General features: G+C 41.3%; 2 protein-coding genes across 4 annotated transcripts; both read left to right on the top strand.

The window, feature by feature from the left end:
• The first annotated feature begins 460 nt into the window (after positions 1–460).
• LOC146569152 (uncharacterized) lies at positions 461–11,597 on the top strand. Of its 3 annotated transcripts, XM_085285459.1 has the most exons (6): positions 461–645; positions 7,202–7,347; positions 7,423–7,497; positions 9,707–10,250; positions 10,367–10,536; positions 10,709–11,597. In XM_085285459.1, exons 1-6 carry the CDS (start codon positions 525–527, stop codon positions 11,240–11,242), a joined length of 1,590 nt encoding a protein of 529 aa, XP_085141585.1. In that variant the 5' UTR covers positions 461–524; the 3' UTR covers positions 11,243–11,597. The 3 variants fall into 3 exon arrangements, with proteins under 3 accessions (XP_085141585.1, XP_085141586.1, XP_085141584.1); XM_085285460.1 differs by lacking the exon at positions 7,423–7,497; XM_085285458.1 differs by having other exon boundaries at positions 7,202–7,497.
• A 3,536-nt stretch (positions 11,598–15,133) lies between these two features.
• LOC146569151 (uncharacterized) lies at positions 15,134–23,429 on the top strand. Its single transcript, XM_085285447.1, has 4 exons — positions 15,134–15,504; positions 16,982–17,068; positions 19,879–20,018; positions 20,455–23,429. The coding sequence occupies exons 1-4, from the start codon at positions 15,323–15,325 to the stop codon at positions 21,903–21,905; spliced, it is 1,860 nt and encodes a 619-aa protein (XP_085141573.1). The 5' UTR covers positions 15,134–15,322; the 3' UTR covers positions 21,906–23,429.
• Positions 23,430–23,786: the final 357 nt, after the last annotated feature.

Below are 23,786 nucleotides of genomic sequence, written 5' to 3'. Positions count from 1 at the left end.
ATAATAGCCAAAGATAGCATCCTTATAGTACAGTTGAAGATTAGGGAGAACAGAGTCGGTAATAAACTTCCAGAATTTACACGTAAATTTACACGACCAAAACAGATGAGAAACTGTTTCAGGTTGCTCTTGACAGAAGGTACAGTTTACATTTATTTCAGCCATAAATTTGGACAAATATTGTTTGGTAGGGTAAAACTTATGAATCAACTTAAAGGAAATCTCTTTAATTTTGTTTGTCAAGAAAAACCTTTGTGGTAAAGTCCAAACTTTTTTCCATTTTTTTGCATCCTGAAAGAGAGATCTTAGTTTGGTATTTATAGACTTATGAGAGGAAAAGCAAACATTGCCAAGAGAAGAATGTATCGGATTCATGTTTACACGTCTCCAGTTATAACGCATGATGTCATCTGTAGACGCGGGACCCGAGCAGCAGTGACGTGTAAGTGTGCGACTGTGATCTTTTGTGCTGACTCCGAAGGAGCCTGCAGTTTATTGTGAAGCAGAAAATATCTGCGGACACCATGAATGGAGCGGATTATCTGCAGCAGCACAGCGCCGAGAGTCTGTCCTTCGAAGAGATGCAGCAGATTAACCCGCTCGGAGTCCATCAGCAGCAGAAAGACGAGGGCAGCCAAACCTCCGGTGAGAATAACGACAGATTTAATGTGGAGGAAACGGGCTAGCTGCTAACACACCAGACAGGGATGGCCGTGTGTGGTTTTTTTCTTTTCACTTCATTAAATCAGTTCACATTATCCTGGAACAGCTCGTAGGACACAAGTAACACCGGTGTGAGTTAAGGTTGGTTATGAGGAGGAGTGCAGCGATCCAATCTTTCCCAGTTTCCGATCTGCTTCAGGGTGGAGGGCTGATTCTGCATCTACAGCTGTGGTCACAGGTTTACATCCACTCATCATGGTCACGAATGTCACTGTCATATGGAGTTAGAGCTGGGCGATATGAGATTTTTTCATATCACGATATGTTTTTTTCATTTCAGGCGATAACGATATCTATCACGATATAAGCCAAATAACTATATTTGTAAGATTTAAATGTGCTGTTGCTCACAAGTAAAATGTGAAATAATCAGCAGCTTGTTTTGATTTAAATATTTATTTCCCATAATAAGTTCAACAGGGTAGATGTACTTAAGGAACATGAGACTTTTTCAGATAAATAAAGGCAAATATTGCAAACTACACAAAAGGCAGCCGCTAAAGCGTTTAAGTTTCAAAATAGAACAAACAAAACAGACTAAATTGTCAATTCCACTTAGAAACAAAATATTAATTCTAAAAATAAATCTTAGTTTGTGTTACAGAAGAACAGACAAAACTGACTAACTTTTGTCAATATCAAAGAAACTGAGAACTAAAAGGAAATTCTCAATCTCTCCTTGTTGTATAGCTGAGCTTTTCAAACAGTTTTAACAGTTACTTTAGTCTGACAAAAGCCGAATGACGAATTAGCGCTTCCAGTCAGAGACTGAGGCTACGTCCACACGTACACGGGTATTTTTGAAAACGGAGATTTTCCGTTTTCGTTTTAAAAAATAATCCCGTCCACACATAAAGGCAGAAATGAAGGAAAACGCTGCTATGAACATGCCAAAGCAGCAGGTGGCGCTAGATTCCTAACCGTGCAGAAATGTTGGCCAATCAGAAGTCTAGAAGCCTCGGTGGGAAAAAGTAAACAAAGCTGGGGCATAGAAGCAGAACCGAGTCGTATGTGTGGACGGACAGTAACTGTGTATATATGTAAGCATTTAAACACTGCAGAGAGTAAAATTAACAGTATTGTAGAAATTCATTTCACCGAAACAATAACGTGGCGCACAGTGTGACGCATGCACCAGTTTATTGTATTTCCAGACTTGCTTTCGGCACAATTTACAGTGCACGCTACTCTGTTTTTTGTCAGACTTGAAATAGCCAAAATACCTTCACACTACGGAACTTCTATGGCTCTTCCGTTCGACAATCTCTCCGGCACTGGAACCATCATCTGTTTTCTCTTCGGTCACGCTCGGTTGATTTTTCTAGTCGGCACACTCATTTCCTCCATTACCCGCTGGCTGCTTCCCAAACAAACACACGTGCGGCTTGGCACTTGTGCTGTACGTAACAAGTCACGCGACGTGACGCTGCGGCTGTGATTGGTTCGGCTCTGCGCTACTTAATTTGGATTGGCTGACCTTTTAAAAAAAAAAAAAAAAAAAAAAAGAGGACAAGAGCGGCGAGGTCTATCGCGATAGCTTAATTTCTCTATCGAGTAAAAGTTATATCGCGATACATATCGTTATCGTTCTATCGCCCAGCTCTATATGGAGTTTATCTGATCTTTTTGCAGCGTGGAATGATTGTATTTTTAATGCGTGTTTTTTTTCCCCTCTTCATCCACACAGGGTCAAAAATATACATACAGATTCAAATATAAACATAAAATCTAAACTTTTGGTTGGTTAAATGTCCCTTAACAAACTGCACTTCAGCTTTTTGTTGTTTTTGTATCCATCAACAAGCTTCTGGCATAATTCTGACTGAATATTTGACCACTCTTCCTGGCATAACTTTTGTTTTTAAATTGGTTCGTTCCTTGGCACAGATCAGCTCTTAAGTATAGTCCTCAAATAGGGTTGAGGTCGGAGCCACGTAAATCCAGATGTTTAATGCTAGCCTGCTTTATCCATTTCAAAACCAGTGATGTGTTTGGGATCGTTCTCCTGCGGAAACATCCAACCATGTCCAAGCTTGAACCATCAAGCTGTTGATCTGATGTGAAGTTGAGGGATTTGGAGGTAGTTTTCCTTCTTAATTATTCCATTCACGTTGTGTTATATACCAGTACCACTGGCAGGAAATGGGCCACAGCATGTTTGACAGTCAGTCTTCTTAGGTTTGAATTCTTCAGCTCGACTCTTGTATTTGTGACCAAACAGCTCAATCTTTGTGTCGTCTGACCACAAAAGTTTTCTCGAGAAGGCATTTGGCCCGTCCACGTGGGCAGCTGCACATTTCAGTTGAGCTTGAAGGTTTTGATTTTGGAGCAGAGGCTTCTTTGTTGGTCGGTACCCTGTAACCCTGGCTTCACTGTGGACAGTTGTGCTGGTGTTACAGTAGTTTCCAGTTCATGGCAGGTATGAGCCTCGATGTTTCCTGGGCTGTTCCTAAACATCCTAACCATAGTCCTCCTTTCTGAGTCTGACAGTTCTTCAAGACCAAAGTGGTGACACGTCTGAATAATTTGTACTTGTGCGAGTGAATGTGAGTGCGAATGGTTGTCTGTCCCTGTGTGTTGGCCCTGTGACAAACTGGCGACCTGTCCAGGGTGTACCCCGCCTCTCGCCCTATGACAGCTGGGATAGGCTCCAGCGCCCCCCGCGAAGCTGAAAAGGATAAGCGGAAGCGAATGGATGGATCTCTGCAGATCCTTAAACATCCTGGTTTAAGCTGCAGCCTTAGGTCAGCTTCTACAGAGCACTGTTTACAAAAGCAGTCATCACAGCAATGGCTTCTTCCTCCAGGCTGGATGGACACTGAAATAACCCACTGTTCAGGCCATGTGCACATTGTACTACACAATTTGCACTTTTAAAATTAATATCTAAGGTTCATCAAGGTTGCACTCACCAGTATACAGACGTTTGTTATAGTTTGTATAGTTTTTTAAGACTTTCTGTTACTTGTATCCTCATATTTATGTTCTCCTTGTGAATATGTTGCTTATTTAAAATGGTTTCTTTTTGTATACAGAGAGCAAAGGGAACCAGAGTCAGATTCCTCATCTGTATGCACAAACTCGGCCAAATAAAGATGACTCTGAATCTGAACAGGCTTTGATCCTGACAACTTAAGACATACATTACAGCATCACTCATTAAAAGGCCAGAATCACCATGGTGTTCATGCCCTTGATGAGTGGATGGAAACTTCTGACCAGAACTGTAACCATAGCAGTGTTTTCTTCTGACTGAACACTCAAATTACTTTTTACTTGCTTTACAAGCCACATTCACACATTTACACACCACTTCTTACTGTGTGCCTTTGTGTGTCTGTGGAGCAGGGCATCAAATTAGCTCCACTTTTAAGGTGCAGCAGTCTAAGCACAGAAGCCCACGCGGTCTCTAAGGGCTGATTTGGATTTCTGTGGGGAGCTGGTGACATAACCTACATAAGTGGCTGACATTTTTGCTGGCATTTACACTTGTGCTGGTGCATTATGGGTTAGTTGCAGTTTGTCCCGGTGTTTCATATGTAGTGCCAGCCAACAGAAATAAATAAAATACTGGGTCCTCACCTTTGTCAGAAAAACATGTTTTTCCCTCTAGTTTTCCCCCATTCTTTGTAGTTTCAGCATTCTCCTTCCAGGAATCTGCTGGTATTTGTGAGTCGTTATATTGATGCTGTAATTATTATTCCTTGTATCAAGACAGCGATTGTTATTCTCTCACTAATCAACAGTGCTGAACAGAACAACCACATTAGTTGGCAACTTTGACCTGACATGTAGTTACATTCCCCAGGAGGTGCATGTCAGGATTGCACACTTACACAGAGAGCAGAGACATCCTTCAGACGAGTCCTGTTTCTTCTTCTACTTTTATCTGCAGTGTCAATATTTCACTTCTGTCACTGCCCACAGCTCGTTGCCATAGGTGAGGGTAGCAGCATATCATAGGAGTGCACCAAACATAATGAGAAAGACAGGGAAGGTCATGAAAAAACCATTAGCAAATACACAAATAAAAGTTGTTGTTGTTTTGTTTGTTTTTGCAGTTTTCAGTTTACAAGTCAGGTCCATGCCAAATAGCGCTAATGGATATGTAACCATGACAATGTCATACAAAGAAAAAATGGACATGTTTCTCTTGAATTGGACTGAGTTATAATTTATATGCAGTTTATTTTTCCTAACGTGTGACGTCTGTGTGTTCTTGATGGTTTTGCTTGTTTGTTTAAACTTCTTTTTTAATATGTAAGTGACCTCATTTCTTATGTTTGTTTGTTTTTATGCCTGTGAAGCTCTTTGAGCCTCTTTATGTGATTATGTATGAGGCAAATAAAAATGAATTGGACTGAATTGGATTTAGTGACCATTTGAATCTGTTTTTTTAAACGCACATATAATGCAAAACTGGGGGGGAAAAAACTAAACTAAACTGAGCAGTTAGCTCAGGTGATGAATACAGTGGGGCAAAAAAGTATTTAGTCAGCCACCGATTGTGCAAGTTCCCCCACCTAAAATGATGACAGAGGTCAGTAATTTGCACCAGAGGTACACTTCAACTGTGAGAGACAGAATGTGAAAAAAAAATCCATGAATCCACATGGTAGGATTTGTAAAGAATTTATTCGTAAATCAGGGTGGAAAATAAGTATTTGGTCAATAACAAAAATACAACTCAATACTTTGTAACATAACCTTTGTTGGCAATAACAGAGGTCAAACGTTTACTATAGGTCTTTACCAGGTTTGCACACACAGTAGCTGGTATTTTGGCCCATTCCTCCATGCAGATCTTCTCGAGAGCAGTGATGTTTTGGCGCTGTCGCCGAGCAACACGGACTTTCAACTCCCGCCACAGATTTTCTATGGGGTTGAGGTCTGGAGACTGGCTAGGCCACTCCAGGACTTTCAAATGCTTCTTACGGAGCCACTCCTTTGTTGCCCGGGCGGTGTGTTTTGGATCATTGTCATGTTGGAAGACCCAGCCTCGTTTCATCTTCAAAGTTCTCACTGATGGAAGGAGGTTTTGGCTCAAAATCTCACGATACATGGCCCCATTCATTCTGTCCTTAACACGGATCAGTCGTCCTGTCCCCTTGGCAGAAAAACAGCCCCATAGCATGATGTTTCCACCCCCATGCTTCACAGTAGGTATGGTGTTCTTGGGATGCAACTCAGTATTCTTCTTCCTCCAAACACGATGAGTTGAGTTTATACCAAAAAGTTCTACTTTGGTTTCATCTGACCACATGACATTCTCCCAATCCTCTGCTGTATCATCCATGTGCTCTCTGGCAAACTTCAGACGGGCCTGGACATGCACTGGCTTCAGCAGCGGAACACGTCTGGCACTGCGGGATTTGATTCCCTGCCGTTGTAGTGTGTTACTGATGGTGACCTTTGTTACTTTGGTCCCAGCTCCGTGTGGCTGCTCTGCAATAAAGTTTCAAATCCAGGCATCCACGAGAAACAGGATTTATGAAGTTTGAAGTTCTGAAAAATTTCTGAAAAATTAAAAACATACAGCTCTGCTATCCAACATAAATGAAGACAGAAAACGAAACACCAGTGACGTTTGTAGGGTTGCTGAAGTTGGGCTAGCTGGTATATAATGTTGTGGTGGCTAGCTACAGAGCTATGGTTAGCATAATACAAACACACAGTGAAGCTGGAGGATGAACGCCAAATCTTTATCCCATCGATAAAAATTAAGATGAAGGTTCACGATTTTTAGGGACAAATGCAATCACATGGCAGGAGAAAGATGCTCTAATTGGACCAAACGTCACTCAGGAGATAATCCATTCAGAATTAGTCATTAATATACTGCTGCATGGTTTATATTACTCATAATTTAAAAAATCCCGATCCTCAGCTTCATGTACCCATTCAAATCTTTGTTGGCCTCAGAATTATTTTTTTCTAACCTGATCAAATATTTGATGCCTGGCAAACTGTGAGCTGCTGGGCTGTAGTTACACCGTGAGGTTTTAAAAACTGAGCTTTAAAACAAGTAATTTTGTAATGGTTTTGTAATTGATTCATTCTTTGCTGGAAGACATAATTACACATTATTCAATACAATATATATATTTATGAGTATAACATATATATCTAATTCCATGGCCTGTACCTTTAAATTATTATTTATATGATGGCTTTGAAGCAGGAATTCTCTTATAAACTCTGGTGAAGCAAAGTGAAAAAACCCCCAACTTGTTTCACTTTCCCAAACTCCTTCATCCTGACAGCATTTCTTTTAAAACACTCACTGGAAGTACAATGATAAAGCATTTCTTTTATTGCAGGCTAAAAGTCGACTAGAAACACAAGCTTGCTAAAGATTTTCACTCATCTCAGTATCGTTTCATTCTTTCTTCTGATTTCTATCAGATTCCTAGAATACTCCAGTGCTACAATTGCCTTTATAATAATTTAACTCCATGTGTTTTGCTGTTTTCTGCAGAAGTTCAGCAGCTGCTGGAGATGAAAGAGGATCACCCTGAGTGGAGCCTCGGTCTGGACCAGCAGGACCGAGAGTCTCTGCAGATAAAGGAGGAACAGGAAGAACTCTGGACCAATCAGGAGGGAGAGCAGCATAATGGATTGAAGGTGACTGATGTCACCACTTTCCCATTCACTATTGTTACTGTAAAGAGTGAAGATGATGATAAAGAGAAGTCTCAGTCTTTGCAGCTTCATCAAAGCCAAACTGAAGACAACAGTGAGATGGAGCCTCTGACCAGCAGCCCAGCTAAACAGGTAAAAACAGAGCCTGATGAAGAGGACTGTGGAGGACCAGAATCAGAAGGGAACCTTGATACACATATTTATTTACAACCAAAAACTGATGTAAAGGCTTCAGACTCTTCTGAGACTGAAGTGAGTAATGATGATGATGACTGGAAGGAGCCTGTATCAGATTCTGGACCTAAAACCAGACACAGTGATGATGTTTGGAAGGTGAGCAGGGAACTTGAGTCAGGCATAAAGAGTCAGGGGGCATTTAACATTTTAAACAAATCCTTTAGCTGCTCAGAGTGTGATAAAGAGTTTCTCCAAAGGCAGTCTCTTCAAAAACACATGACATGTCATTCAAAATAATTATCCTCCAGCTCCAGCTTGGAAATTAAGAAATCTCATACAGTGAGGAAAAATGTAGAGTCTCAGAGGACAGACCACACCGAAGAGAAACCATTTGGCTGTAATGTTTGTGAAACAACTTTAAGACAGCGGTATAGTCTTGACAGAGACATGAGAGTTCACACAGGAGAGAAACCATTTGGTTGTGATATTTGTAGCAAAAGATTTTCATATTCACGAGATTTGAAAAGACACCAGAGTGTCCATACAGTAGAGAAACAATTTAGTTGTGGTGTTTGTTGTAAAAGATTCAAGCAGAAGATGCATTTCAAGGCTCACAGAAAAGTCCACACAGCAGAGAGGCCATTGGGTTATGAGCCATATAGCTGCGAGGTTTGTGGCAAAAGATTTAACCAAAACACTCATCTTAAGTCTCAAATAAGAATCCACACACGAGAGAAACTTTTCTGTTGTAAGATTTGTACAAAGAAATATAGACATTCTTCTACTTTCAATAAACACATAAAAATTCACACAGGAGAAAAACTGTTTAGATGTGATGTCTTTGGTAAGATATTTACTAATCACGAAAGTTTGAAGATTCATAAGATAGTCCATACTGGAGAGAAACCATATGGCTGTGGTGTTTGTGGCGAAGGATTCAACCGGGGAAGCAATCTGAAGAGACACATGCAACTTCATGTGGGAGAGAAACCATTTGGCTGTGAAGTGTGTGGGAAGAACTTTACATGATCTGAAAAACTGAAAAGACATGTGAAAGTTAATGTAAAAGAGAAACAGTTTGGTAGTGCAGAAATTTTTACGTGACAGGGAAGTCTGAGACACATGGGGACATGTTAATAATGTATCCCCAGTTGTTCACATTTCCATTATTTTGTACAATTAATTGCTACATAAATATAAAACAGTGATACTAGTTGTACTTGGGGTAATATACAATCTATCATTGGTAAATCAGTACTTATAGGTAAGAAATTAGACCTCAGTTAATTTATATCAGGAGAGATAGTTGGAGAAGATCACCTTTAGGACTTTCTGTTAGCTTCCTGGAAGTCATAATGATCAAGAAAGCCACTATAGGCTTTGGTGACTAAATGGGTCCAGGGCTTGCAAAATCGCTAGCCCGACGTCCCGGAGCTAGCGATATCTCCGGTCGGGCCACCAAAATCTTTCTCAGCCCCGACCGTTGGGCTATATGATAACCCAACGGGCGGACCGGAGATATCGCTAGCTCCGGGACGTCGGGCTAGCGATTTTGCAAGCCCTGCGGGTCAAAGACAAGACTTTTACAAATTAGAGTGAGCCTTAATCCCACTGTGAAATGTATCTATTTCTGTGTTTACCTTTTAAAAGAATTTGTTTGACATGATTTGAGTTGAAGCAAACTTTCTTGGGAATATAATTTTATTTTGCACACAAACAGTTTTTGGCCTTGGATACTCTGCTATATATAGTTTTAAATAAGGTTTAATGTACTTAAACTTGGAATATAATTTTATTAATTATATGACCAACAATGTGAAACTGTATATAGTTTTTTTTGTTGCCTTATGCCCCTGTTACACAGGCCTAGAGACCAGTTGACTATCATCCTGCCAACCACTGGTCGCTAGGGTAAAATGTGTAATCCCCGACTGCTTGGCAAGTGGTTGCTGGCTGTCACGAGCTAAAATTAATGGCAAAGAGGTGTATAGTGTTGCACCAAAAACCTCATAGCGATTGCTTTGGTTGCTAGCAGATTGTTACCCATAGTTTGCATGGACACAGACACTCTGCAGACACTCAATAACTACTTGCCGAGCGGTCAGCGGGACTGGTTGGTGACCTTGAGAGCTTTTAATCACTTGACCTCTAACTGTAAATGCAGGTGTGCCGACAGCGCCAACAAGTCTACAGCCAGTCACCAAACATGATGCAAAAAAACGTGTCAAGATTCAGCATCCCGCCAATGGAAAGGAGGACTGCACGTAGATCCATGAAAGGAAGAGGGAGATGGCAGAAGTGCCTGCCTGCCAGTTCCAGTTCGGACATCACTCTTGCAACCTCTCAATACCAGAAGGACTCGGACGAAAACAGTGACCCCTCGCTGTCACTCATTGCCAACATGCCACACACAATGCTGGAGCCGGGCTCGTCAGCCAGCCTGCACGGACGTGTTGGCCACAGAGTTGTGACCGGGGAGCCAGAGTTGGAGATAGAGGATGAAAAGCCAATGGTGTCGCATTGGCCCGGGGTCAAGAAGAGGATCCGGATGGAGCCAGAGGCGACTCTCTCGCCCGAACAGGAAGACCACCTCGTAGAGTGGTTTGCAGCTCACCCGTTCTTCTACGACCAGACAGCACGCGACTTCAAGGACAAGCGCAGGCGAGAGCAGCTGCTGGATCAGAAGGCCGAGGAGCTAGGAGTTACCGGTGAGCTATGTCTCTGTAATTTCTGTTGATGCTCAGTATCTTAAAACACTCTAACGTTTTTTATCTTTTTTTAAACGGGACATTTATGTTTGTGTTTTTTTTTCGACTGTGCTCAGGGAACTTCCTCTGGGGGTGGTTCCGCAACATGCGGACCGTCTATGGTAAACTAAGGAAGAAGAAGAATGAGCAAGCAACACGACCACTGACAGCCAGGCAGCGGTGGACTTCAGATATGTTCAAATTCTTGGACAAGCACATGACCATCCGCAGGAGCAGCCTGGGAAAGGTAGAGTAATATGCCCTTTTGTTTGTTTGTTTTTTTCTCCCTTGTAGCTGCTCTGTTTAATGGCGTTTCAGGGGAAGTAGTTAAGCAAAAGTAAATGTGCTATAAAATGTCTGCACTTGCCTTGTATGCATTTGATATTTATGTTAATGTTTGTTTGCTTGTGTTTAAAAAGCTTCAAGGGGCACAGTCCACCAATACCGGAGTGGAAGAGGAGGAGGAGGAAGAGGAAGAAGAAGAAGGAGACGAAGAGCCTGCGAGGTCATCAAGTCGTCCTGGGTCTCCGTCTCCTGTTCCCTCCAGTCAAACCCCAAAGTTAAAGGGCAAGAAGGCCAAGCTCGCCAGCCGCTGCGTCAACAAGGCAGTTCTTCAAATCCCAAACAGCATGTCCTCACTGCAGACGGCTATGAGGTCCCTGCAGGTAGCTATGGAGTCCCTGCAGGCGGCCGTTGGGGGGTTGAGCAACAACCGAGTCATGTACTGTCAATACCTGAGCACCGAGGTGGGCATGCTCACAGAGGAACAGTGGTCAATGTTTCAGCAGGAGACTATGGGGATGCTTATTCGTTTCCGTACTGCCCGTCAGCAGCGGCAGCAGTCCGCAGTTCCAGTCCTCCTCCCTCCGGGCTCCATGGAGTCGATTCCAGGCCCGAGCAGCACTCTGCTCAGTAGTTCCTATTTCCAGTCCCGGCCAGCACCGCCCCAGTAGCCTCTGTCCCAGCAAATTAATTTTTTTATTGAATTTGTGAACTATTTCACAATTTATTTACTGATCATAGTTGAGTGTTTATGTTAATAAACAATCATGTTTCACTGGTACTTACTTCTTGATTCCTTGTATCACAGTAGTAAAACTTGTGCCTTACAGCTGCAAGACATTTTAATTGGCGCAAATTTTACTTTGAGGCGGAGAGTCTCAGTTTCTTGTCGGTGTTATGTGTAAACTTGAAAAATAGAAAAAGCAGATGTTTCTCATTATATTGTACTTTATACATGGACCATTGTGACCTTTAAATTCTTATATTCTAAATTTGAAATTAAAATTTCAATTTCTTTTCATGTGAGTGAACTATCTTGTATTTTGTATTTATTACACTGGGATATAGGGATACCAAAAAAGCTAAAAATAATTGCCTTATTCATTCAAATCTCTCCACAGCCACAAGTTAGCCTACCAGGTTAGAGCTCCAGCAGTGTTATAGTCATGCTTCAGGTAGACTCGCTGCCTTTTGTCATCATGACTTCCTGCTACGAATATCTTGCATGACTGCCTCGTCTCTCCAGGCTTTGGGGATAATGTGTTTGGCATTTTCCTCATGATCCAGGACTGAACACAACATTTAGACACATGCGGACACAATCAAACTGATGGCATTTGGCATTTGTTGAAGTTCTGTGGAGAGACAACAGAAGCTGTGGCCAAGTATCTCTTTTTTGTTTTCCACTATATTTATGCTTGACGAAAGTTGGTAGCTAAGGATTCTCTGGTGAACTGTCAAGCATTGACTGTCAGTACTCCGCACTCCATCAAGTGCCAAACTTCTTACTCACCTCCTGTCAACTGTCAAGGGTGCCTGGCATAGACGTGACACCATCTTCAGGGTGTCTACAGTGGCACCACAGAACAACACCAGAAATGGCGCTATACTAACCACAGACAGAAGACTAGAGTGCGTTAGCTGCTGGTAGTCACCAGGTACTGGGAGGTCGGTGCCATTTTGATGCCAGGTTAAAAGGACAGCTGCAGTTAGATGTCTTTGTCAGGCAGACGATCTGCAGAAGCATGTGATACATGGCAGACTTAATTCTCAGGGATTAAACAAAGACAACCCTCTCCAATTCTGCCATCAAGTTTTCTTATTGAACTACTGAATTCAGCATGTTACCAATGCCTGAGGACAGCCATTACTACATTAAGGATGGAGAGTAAAGAGACATAATGAGATCTGAATTGTCCGGCAAGGTGAGTAGGACTGGAGTTGCTCTGAGGATCCTGCTACATATACCCAGTCTGGGTTGATCTCCCACCCACCAGGTGCTGATCACTGAAGAGTAGTTACCTGCCAATTGGTAGGGGAGGTCCACAACCAGCAACCAATCTGAGTCGATTCAGTTGCACAACCAGTCGCCAACCACCTAGCAAATGAAAATATGAACTTCACTTGATTTAGTGGTTGCTGGAGGTCATGAGTATTTGGGGCTGCCCACAGGTCTCTACACCTGTGTGACTGAAGCATTAATTTATCGGCAGCACTCGTGCTTACCTGCATTGTCAACCACCGAAGACACAATTTAAGAAGGAATATTAAAACACAAACTCGACATATTAGAAAGCCTTTCTGGCAGAAAACCCTCAGGTTTGATTTCTGCAGAAGGCAGCAGCTGTTTTGGGCTAAACCGAACACAGTGAGTGGGATATTTAATAAAGTTTAATAAAAATGCAATACTTGTTTCATTATGGATATAAATCAGCAGCACCTTAGGTAAAGCTTTACCAGTACCAGTATGTTGGATGTATCTGCTGAACCAGTGTTTATTTTGGGCATCAGGTTCACCTGGGAACAGTTTTAAACTCTGAACGACATAGTTTAGTGAGCAGAACTCGATATCAGATTAATTCAGTGGTGTATTTCAATGTTGTTAAAATTTAGTTTATAAAATTTTGATGACATGTTTTTTTTTTTCATTTTCAAGATTTTTCATGAGCATTGTAATTTAAATGGCAAAAGCAGTGTAATTCCTCCAGCTGACTGAATGTATTTGTTAGCAACTGGGTAATCAGTCATGTATGTGTAATGTCAAAGAGTATGATTATGACTGTGGAGGACCAGAGCTCCCAACAAAAAATAAATAAAAGACTAAAACAAACAACTTAATTTGCCTTTAAAACAAAGAGTGCTAAAATAAAAGTAGGCATGAATTAACACGTAAAATGTGACCAGTTGATATTTCTCTTGTATTTGCTTTTTGTGTTTATTTCTCAGTTTGCTGTCCCTTGCAATGTTCATTTAGATAGATCTGTTTCATTTCTTTGTTTCTTGAAACATTTACGTCTGTCTTCTTTTTGTGATGATGAAATGTAAACTAGACCCATTTAAATTCTTAACTGTTGAGCAACTGAAATTCTTTATGAAGCAAAAATTCAAAATGTGTATATCATGTTGTTGAATGCATTTTCTTTCATAAAACAACATTAAATACTTGACCTGTGTTTTGTAGTCACCAGTCTTCTTCTTTAATGGCTTTGTTTGTTTGTTAGGAGCTGCTGTATGGAGCTGATAAAAACTCCACAGGATACCTTTCAATAGAAGAGGTAATGCCTCCTTTCCCCCCAGCTGTTTTGAAACAATGTAAACATTTTCAAAAAGCAATGTTACTGATATCAACATTTAATGTGTTTTGTTTTTGAACTAGTTCAAGTTTTGAGGCTTTAAACTCTTTGCAAATGGCCTCATTCTAATTTTATTTACATGTTGTATTCCAACATTTGGAAACAAGTTTAAATAAAAAAAAGTGGGTAGAAGAGGAACTGCATACTTTATAAACAGTGTTTCATTATATCTAATTTTATTAAATGGATGCTCAGTATAGTTACATGCACAGACCTGTTACAGGACACATCTTCAGAGGAAGATTTGAATATTTAAGATTAAAAATAGTATCCACCGGATTGTTTTTTTTTTTTTAATGCTCAAATTTGTATTTTGAAGAAAGAAAACGGCTTCTTTTGGGGTGTTTTTATTCTTTAATAAAGAAAATAAATTTTTAAAAGTAATGACTGTGAAAATAAATTACGATTTAAGATAAACCGTTTTATTAAACAGCTAAGGATGCAGCAAAAGTAAAACAATAATTGTTTTTTTTACATTATGCATCTTAAATGTGTTCTTGTATTTTTTTGTGCGCTGTGCACATTTCACACAGTGCGTTATACTGTATATAAAAGACAAATAACCACGTGTTATATAACCATATGTGTTTATTGTATGTTAATAACTGTATTTGCGTTTTTATTGTTCTTAATATGGACGTTAAAATGCTTTGTCCCTGTGTAATGTCTTGTTGTTGTTTTTTACATTAAAAAAACTTTTAAAAAACTGTAAATGCGAATAACCTTTAATCACGCACAATGTTAAACCACAATTAGAACACATGTGCTGTGTGTGTGCTTAAGTAGTTCCATGTCATACTACTCGATATATTGAAACGACATAATGTATTCTGTATCCACTACATACAAATACATAAAATATTATTCTACAAATGTGTTGTACAGTAAATGGTAAATGGCCTGCTTTTGTATAGCGCTTTACTTAGTCGCTAAGGACCCCAAAGCTCTTAACACTACATTCAGTCATCCACCCATTCACACACTGGTGATGGCAGCTACATTGTAGCCACAGCCACCCTGGGGCGCACTGACGAGGCGAGGCTGCCGGACACTGGCGCCACCGGGCCCCCTGAACTGTACTTGACCCATGAAAACATTCCTCTCACCATCGTCTTTTTATTGTGCATCCTCATGCATCCCACTGAGGAAACCGTTTCGCCAGCAGACACTAGGTAGGAACCTTCTGCTGGTTCTCCGGTGTTGCTAGGGGGAACAAAATACAGATCGGGTTGATCATCAAAGAAAGGTCGGCTCTGTGTTCGTGTGGACCCTCCTGATGGAGGGGTTGTGTTGTCCCTGTAGAACCGCCGCTGGAGCTGGATAATCGCTTTGTTTGGAAAGCCGAAGCCTGGAAAACAAACTGAGGATGAAGAATCATTTTTAAGAGGAAGAAAAGCGATGGAGCTGCAGACCTCACCGTCAGAGCAGCGAAAATACAAAGACGCAAAACTAATCCTGGAAAGGACGCCTCAGGGAAGCACCAGGGTAGATCTCGGGCTTGCTTACTCCAGGTGGGCTGCACTGAAGAGGGACAGATGCTTCCAGACTGACGCTGAACTGGCCGCCTTTCTGCTGGACTGGTAATTTAAACTACCTGTGTGATTAAAAATAGGGTGTAGGCATCAAAATAAGATCAACAACAGGATCAAATTAACCGAATAATGTAAAATTAATATCTGCGCGCATTGGTTGGGATTGATTTAATCATCAGTTTATTCAAATTATTTAAATGCTTAAATACTGCACGGAAATGATGAAGCAAAAGTGTCAGCTAGTCCTTTAACACCTGTGCTGCTACATGATTGGACTGATATTTATGTCCCAAACACACATGAATGTGACTGGTTTGCTTGCTGGTTAGAGATGGATAGAAAGGAGCCTGCAGAGGCGCACACACACACACACACACACACACACAGTCACAGTCGCTCACTCAGCCCGTCAGTCAAGCTGACCTGCATCCTGCAGCACAGACTGCAGGAGAGCGAAGCATCTGCCCGTATGTTCACATGTAACGCTGGGCCTAAATCTCGGTAGTATGTATGAAAATTTCACACAAATCAATGTGTCATTTCTACTTTATTACCTGAACAACAACCACATCTACGAGTATGCTTTGCTTGCCTGCTCCCTTTTTCTCAGACGGCTGCTCGAGCAGATGGATCCGCATGTTTGATTTACAGCAGATGGCCTCCACGACTCAACCCTCGCCAAGGATTGCTCTCTCCTCCCAGTCTCGAACCTGGAGATTTGCATGTGTTCGCCACAATACTGCTGAGCTGCTCTACACTGTGGATCCTACTGTTCAGAATTATAATTAAAAGTAAATGGATAAAAAGATATTAAATTATATGTAAAACAAACAAAAGAAAAGTACTAACAGTTACATTTTGTTAGAAAATGAGACATATGTGCAGTGATTTATTGAAACATGTGCAAGCATATATAGAAATGCAGGATATGAGGCAGAAACAGTTTACAAGTGAATATTTGGTGTGAGCACCTTTATTCTACAACACAGACTCAGTGTTTCCTTATTTATTAATATAGAAGCAAGGTGTTTCATTTTTTTAATAGTACCAGCTGTCTGCTGCTGCTACACGGAGAATGACCTCCAACTCTGACCGAACTTCTTGAAATAGAAAAGGGTCAGATAAACAAACTGCTGTTTGCAGGGTCGTGCTTGTTATCAGGAGCACTCTTTTCATTTGCCGATGGCCTGAGGGTCATTGTGGCCTGCAGTGATCAGACTATGTGCTGTGGGTGAGGGGCTCAGCGTTGGCACGATGCTGGGTTTGAATTCACCGGCCAGCCGGAGCCTTTCTCTCTATTCTCTTCCTTTGCTTCTCCCCACAGTCCACAGACATGCATGTTAGGTTAACCTCTGATTCTAAATTATGCTCAGGTGTGAATGTAGCCTTGCAACCTGGCAGTCTCTCTAGCATGTATCCCGATTTTCACCCTATTATGGCTGGGTTAGGTCACAGCTGGTATTTCCGTGTTATGCAGATGAGTCGTGTAGCTCTTGAAACTCTTAATTTGCTTTTGTTTTTGCAGTTATGAGAGCAGAGTCACAACATCAAGTTCCATGAATGGAAAACCTCCATCAGTCTCTCAATGTGAGGATTCTAGAGGGACAGAAAGGTGAGTCATTGCTCTGAAATAGCTCCTGTCATGTCACACGTGTGTGAAAGCACAACCGTGGGCGATGTGCTTCATTCATAAACTGTGCATATGAATGTCTCACGCACAAATCTCTGGGTCATTAACATGTTTTGGTTTTTTGTGTACCTACAAATGATGCAGGGCTGAGTTTCTCAAACTAAGATTAATAGCAATCATGTTCATTTAGTTGTCTTTACAAGTTTTTAAACAATGTAAACAAGAAAGCTGGGAACAGGATGAATTAAACAAATGACTGAGGTCAACCATTCAAAGGAACAGACGGTGCAAGAGAGGTGAAGAAGACAGGGCAGGCAGGGTGGATTGGGTGGAGACGAGTGTCGGGGTGATTTGTGACAGATGGCAGTGAGATCTGATGGTTTGGAGACGGTGTGTCCTTCAAGCCGGGTAGAAAGAGATTGAAGTGTGCATCATTTTATTGGAGCCTTCTGTCCAGGCCACTAAAATCATCACAGGAGTTAGAAGTGAAACGATCAATAGGGGAGTTACCATTAACAGGTGGGGCTGATAGGATTTGACCTGCAGGGCTACTCAGGTCGCTTCATTTCAGGGTTAGCAGGGAAGACACCTGGACGATTTTGAGGTAGTTAATACTGGACGAGTCCTCTCACCCACATCAGCTGAACTCTGCAATATCTACTGGGTAAGACTCAAAGGATCAGAGATTAGGACTTTTTATTCACAGAACCAAAATCAACTTCCTGTATAAAGGTTTTGTGGGCCTGTGAGGCCGAGCTGATGTTGAGTCCATCAGAGTGACAGTGCAGAGTTAGAGAGGCGAGGCTGAGATGGTTTGGAGAGGTGAAGAGGAGGGAGAGTGGATATTTTGCACAAAGGATGTAAAAAATGGAGCTGCCAGACAAGAAGGAAAAGAGGAAGACCTCAGAGAAGATTTGTGGATGCAGTGAAGGAGCAACATGTAGTGGGTTAGTGAAACAGAAAAAGGATGCTGGCACAGGATGGGATGGAGGCAGATGATGCACTGTGGTGAACCCTAAAGGGAGCAGACAAATTAAGAAGAAGAAATCAAATTAAATATAATGAACTCCGAAGTCTGCTCTTTGTCACATATTCTGAGAGGCAACCCTGTCTCTACCAGAGGAAGAGAGATAAATGGGTTAGCAAAGTATGTCAAGCTTAAAGTCAGAGGATCCACAAAGGTTGCTGTCTCTTTATGTGGCTGGATCACCACGGCAACCTGGTCTGAACGTGTAACTTTCCCTTCAGCAGGTTCAGAGTTTGAGTGTAAAACCATCACGTTTTATTTATAATGTGCTCTAAGTGTAATATACAGTTAGGTTTTAGACAGTGGCACTTTTTAAAATATATATATTGGGGGCTTTTCAGCCTTGATTGCAGTCGGACAGTGGAGAGAGAAAATGGGAAAGTTGGGAGAATGACCGGGGAAGACGCACAGTTAATGGTCTCAGGGTAGATTGGAGATACATCGTCCTCAAAAACCTCACTTTCTTGTGGGTCCCCCAGGGGTCCATTCTTGGCCCAGTCCTTCTTTCAATTTACATGCTCCCTATGGGTTCATTTAAAAAAAAAACATGACATCTCTTTCCATTGTTATGCAGACGACTCACAGGTTTACCAGCCACTGAAACATGAATTTGTGAGTCCTCTGAAGGTTTCACTAGATTGTTTGGAGGACGTTAAGGCTTTAAACTTTCTTAACTTGAATGAACAGAAAACAGAGGTGATTGTGTTTGGTCCCTGTGACCACTACTACACTGGCCCTTTAGAAAAAAGAGGAGTGATTTTTGTCTGTAATCTAACGTTTGATAAACAGATTAATGCTGTAATCAAGACGAGTTTCTTTCATCTCCAGCTACTTGCAAAAGTGACGCCATTCCTCTGTTTCAGAGACTTTGAGAGAGATGTCGATGCCTTCGTTTCATCTCGCCTCGACTTTTGTAGTAGTCTTTAATCAGTTAGCCGTCTGCAGCTGGTCCAAAACACTGCAGCACAGTTAATAACTGGCACACACAAGCGAGGCCACATATCTCCCATACTAGCATCCTTACACTGGTTGCCAGTTAGATTTCGATTGGATTTTAAGATTTTATTATTTGTTTTTTAAGGCGTTGCACAGGTTAGCACCCTCATACCTTTCTGATCTCTGCGGATCAAATGTTCCTAGCTGTCCCGAGGTCCAGTTTAAAGCACAGAGGAGACCGGGCCTTTGCTGTGACTGCCCCCTTCACATCAGGACCTCCCCAACCTCAGACACTTTCAAAACCCGTCTGAAAACCCACTTTTATTCCTTGGCTTTTACATCAGAATGAGTTTGTACTACTTTTATTTGTCTTATTTACTCAAACGTTCTCATTTTATCCTCCTTTTTCTTGTTTTTATTTCTTTTGATTATCTTAAATGTACGGCACCTTAGTCAACAGTTGTTGTTTTAAATGTGCTACTGTATATAAATACATTTGGCTTTGACTTTGACTTTGATGCAGAGGCTCGAATCTAGTCAGTCTTAGGTCAAGTGAAAGAGAAACTCTTTTTCACTGTTTGACTTAAAATCCGCTCTCTTGGTGTGCAGAAGTACTTATGGACCTAACTGTGGATCTTAAGCTCAGACATATTTAGTCTCTCACAAATAAATCCAGTCAATTGGACATGTGACCCCATTGTACAGAGTTGTGGTACACACTTGTATACTGCATATATATTTTGCACCAGTGATGAGTTAGTTACATTCATGCCCAAGGTTTGCCAATTGTAAGAAATACTAATATTAATGATTGATATTCATGTTTCAGGCAGCTGTATTCAAAAGTACAAAGCGGAGTGTCTGAAATAGAAAATCTTCGCCCTGATGAGCCCAGAGATGACATTTTTGTGTCTCCCACACTGGTCAAATCAGAAGAATCAGCGCAGATACACACCAGGAAAAGTCTGGGTAAAAGACGCACACATTTGTTTGCCTTCATTTTAGACTATAAGCATAGAAAAAATGTACATTTTTGGTAAAACAGTAAAATGTTACAAAACTGCATGAAATTGTAATTAAATTAATCTGTAACTGCATTATCTTTACCCCAGTTTTTCCAGTCGTGATAGTAGATGTGGTCTGGTATACTGACAAAGAAGCAGTCTTTTTACATTCTAGACTGTGGCGAGTAAATGCAGTCCTCCAGCCACAGAGACACCTTAGATACACCTCAGACATTAATAGAGAAAGACGTGTCAGAGTTCATAGTCATTATTGTCTAAATAGCGTAAAGGCAGACAAATGCTTGTCCATGAAATGTTTGCTCCTTAAAATATTATTAAACTCCAGAGAATCTCTGCTAATGTTTTAAATATTAAATGTATGCATGTTTTTGTTGTTTTAGTTTTCCCTTCAGAGGACGAGCAGGTCGAGCAGGACCAGAAGGACTCAGTCCTGCTCCACATTAAGGAGGAACAGGAGGAACTCTTGACCAGTCAGGATGGAGAGCAGCTTAACGGTCTACAGGAGGCTGATAACGCCACACTTCCATTCTCTCATGTTGTTGTGAAGAGTGAAGATGAAGAAGAGAAACCTCCGTGCACACAGCTTCTTCATAGCCAAACCGAAGACAACGCAGAGGCAGAGAGGCGTCAAATCAGCTGCTCAACAAAAATCAAAACAGAAACTGACAGAGAGGACAGTGAAGGAGCAGAGCCAGCTGGGAACCCGGAGTCAAATAACCTGTTACAGCAAAACACCGATGCAAAGACTTTTACCTCTGGTGAAACTGAAGTCAGTATTGGTGCTGATGATGAGGATGATGACACAGATGATTGGCAGGAGCCTTTGTCGGATTCTGGATCTGAAACTGAAGAAAGTGACAGTGACTGTAAGAAGGGCAGGGCCAAAGCCTTCATCTGCTCTGAGTGTGGTAAACGGTTTCAGTACAAGTGGTCTCTTCAGAGACACGTGACACGCCATTCAGGAAAAGCCTCTTTGGGCAGCTTCACCAATAAGAAATGTTTTCCAGTGAAGCAAACTGCAGATTTACAGATCAAAGTCCACACAGGAGAGAAACCATTTGGCTGCAGTCTTTGTGAACAAAGGTTTAGAGATCAGTATAATCTTAAAAGGCACATGAGAATCCACACAGGAGAGAAACCGTTTGGCTGTGGCATTTGTGGTAAAAGATTTAATGGCGAGGGAAATCTGAAAATACACAAAAGAGTTCACACAGGAGAAAAACCATTTGGATGTGGTGTTTGTGGTAGAAAATTTAAGCAGAAGTCACATTTTAAGAAACACATCATGGTTCACACTGAAGAAAGACCTTTTAGTTGTGATGTGTGTGGGAAAGGATTTAAATGGAGGATCCACATGAAGACTCACAGGAGAATCCACACAGATCAGAAACTGTTTGGTTGTGACGTTTGTGGTCGAAGATATAACTGTGAAAGAAATCTTAAGATACACATGAGAGGCCACTCAGACGAAAGACCGTTCGGTTGTGACATTTGTGGTAGGAGGTTTAACTGCAACAGAAATCTTAAGATACACAAGAAGGTCCACACGGGGGAGAGACCATTCGCCTGCGGTGTTTGTGGTAAGAGGTTTTCACAGGTAGGGGCTCGGAACAGGCACAGGAGCGTCCACACTGAAGAGAAACCATTTGCTTGTGATTTGTGTGGACAGAAATTTAACCGAGAGGGTAATCTTGAAAGGCACAAGAGGGTTCATACGGGAGAGAAACCATTTGGCTGTGACATTTGTGGACAAAAATTTACCCGCGAGGGAAGCCTAAAGAGACATATGAGGAACAAGGCAATAAACCATTTGCATGCAGTGAAAGATTAACTGTGATCTCATGACTTAATGTTACATTACTAATACACTGCTCAAAAAAACTTAAGGAACAAGGATCAATATTTATACTCATATGAACTATGTAGTGTGTGAGGAATGAAAGAGTGCCTGAAAATCAAAGTGACATAATTTTGCTGCAGCAACTCAAAATGATGCTCAGTCGTTTGTACGTTCCGCACGTGCTTTTATACATGCCAGAGGTCTGTGCGTCCCTCCAGGGATACGCCTCCCCAGACCACCGCTGAACCAGTCATGCTGGACGATGTTACAGGCAGCATAGCGTTCTCCACAGCTTCTCCAGACCCTTTCACATCAGTCACATGTCCTCATGGTGAACCTGCTCTCATCTGTGAAAATCACAGGGTGTCAGCTGGGTCTTTGTTTGATCAGACATTCACACCTGCTGTGACCTGCTGGAGGTCATTTTGTATCTCTGGCAGTGCTCATCCTGTTTCTCCTTGCACAAAGGAGCAGATCTTATTTCTGTCCCTGTCCAGGTCTCTGTACTGGTAGACACGTATTAATGTGCCATCTTGGAGGAGTTGGAGTACCTGTGCAACTTTTGTAGGATCTAGGTTTTGCCTCATGCTACCAGTAGTGTAAGGGTATTTGTTCACTGTGGTGCGATTTTATTCACCAATTTTTCCCAGTTCTGAATGTCACACCCCTCTGCAGCAGCAGTAATCAGTAACTGTTTGCACCTAACAAGGTGTGACTAAAGACATGCCTGAGGTTGGCTGTTGGGCTCTCCTGGCTGTCATTTTTTACCAGAGAATATTTAGTCATTTAAAATAAAACCAAAGTTTGTACAAACTCTGGTGTCAGTCTGTTGTGGGCTTGTTTAAAGGCTCTGAGTGGTCATACATCAGCATCATGTTGTTATTATGGATGCATTTTGAATAATGACCTGAGTGTTTTGTACTGTGACCTTTAGTGTTGTGGAGACGTTAGTTCACTTTTGGTGGACCATGTGGTACTGGTATGTAATGTGTGGTATTAATGCTGTTTAAGTGATCTTTGTGGACAAAGGCATAGCTAAGGCTGGCTAGACCCCATCATGCTCTCATTTTAGTCATTAAAAATAAAACCTGGTTGTCGATGGTCTTTATTTATGTGAAGGAAAACATAAAGTATAATGAAGTAAATTGTAAATATGGTTCCACATTTTTATACTCTTGCAGTCTGCACTGTCCTCTTTTGTATCCTGCGTTCGGGAAGGTGACCTCTTTAAATGTCTCTCTTCATATCATAATGAATTTTAATTTTTTTTATAATTTATTAACACCTGGATTTTTGGATGTTCTAATCTGTCTGCACATTCACAACGCGTCGTATATATCTGTGTTTTTGTCAGGAATCGAGTTCAGCTTCATTTTAACTGAATCAGACTGAAAACCAAAAAGGGCGGGCGATGTGACCTCAGGATTAGTCAGTGAACTAGCAACAACACTGCTAAAGACACAAACAGAAATAACTTATTGCTCAGTGTTGTGGAAAAATAAACTGAGAGTTGAAACCAAACTGTCTTTCTGAGATTTATTGATGAAATCTTTGGAAAAGGATAAACACAGCACGAACGCGTTTCATGACAGCTCCTTTGTACTTGCAGTCTTTCCATGTTTACTTGATAAGAAAGCCTCAAAACGTGTATCATGACCTTGAACACAGCTGACTGCAAGTTTCGTTTCATCATTGTATGAACCGGTTAAATAAGATTAAATGCAAAGTTCCCATTACATTTCCATCTTTTTGGATGGAATCACTTCACTCTTTTAGTAATTTTTTTTTTTAAAGTAAGGTAAAAAACAGTAACATTTAATATTAAAACTTTGAGAAACGATGCTTACATGAGTGAAATAGCCTTACCCATTT

Source organism: Mchenga conophoros, linkage group LG8, assembly GCF_057382185.1.
Source record: "Mchenga conophoros isolate Kocher_MC1m ecotype Shallow Benthic linkage group LG8, M_conophoros_male_GT1.1, whole genome shotgun sequence".
Lineage (NCBI taxonomy): Eukaryota > Metazoa > Chordata > Actinopteri > Cichliformes > Cichlidae > Mchenga > Mchenga conophoros.
The sequence above is the reverse complement of the archived record's forward strand: the minus strand, read 5'-3'. Positions and strand labels throughout refer to the sequence as shown.

Bases quoted from the DNA above. Each gene is read 5' to 3' on its own strand.
- LOC146569152 (XM_085285458.1), top strand. From the start codon at position 525: ATGAATGGAGCGGATTATCTGCAGCAGCACAGCGCCGAGAGTCTGTCC. The intron at 7,498-9,706 runs GTAAAAACAGAG...CTGTAAATGCAG, and splicing joins CCAGCAGCCCAGCTAAACAG to GTGTGCCGACAGCGCCAACA. The intron at 10,251-10,366 runs GTGAGCTATGTC...GACTGTGCTCAG, and splicing joins CGAGGAGCTAGGAGTTACCG to GGAACTTCCTCTGGGGGTGG.
- LOC146569151 (XM_085285447.1), top strand. From the start codon at position 15,323: ATGGAGCTGCAGACCTCACCGTCAGAGCAGCGAAAATACAAAGACGCA. The intron at 15,505-16,981 runs GTAATTTAAACT...TTGTTTTTGCAG, and splicing joins GCCGCCTTTCTGCTGGACTG to TTATGAGAGCAGAGTCACAA. The intron at 17,069-19,878 runs GTGAGTCATTGC...TTCATGTTTCAG, and splicing joins GATTCTAGAGGGACAGAAAG to GCAGCTGTATTCAAAAGTAC.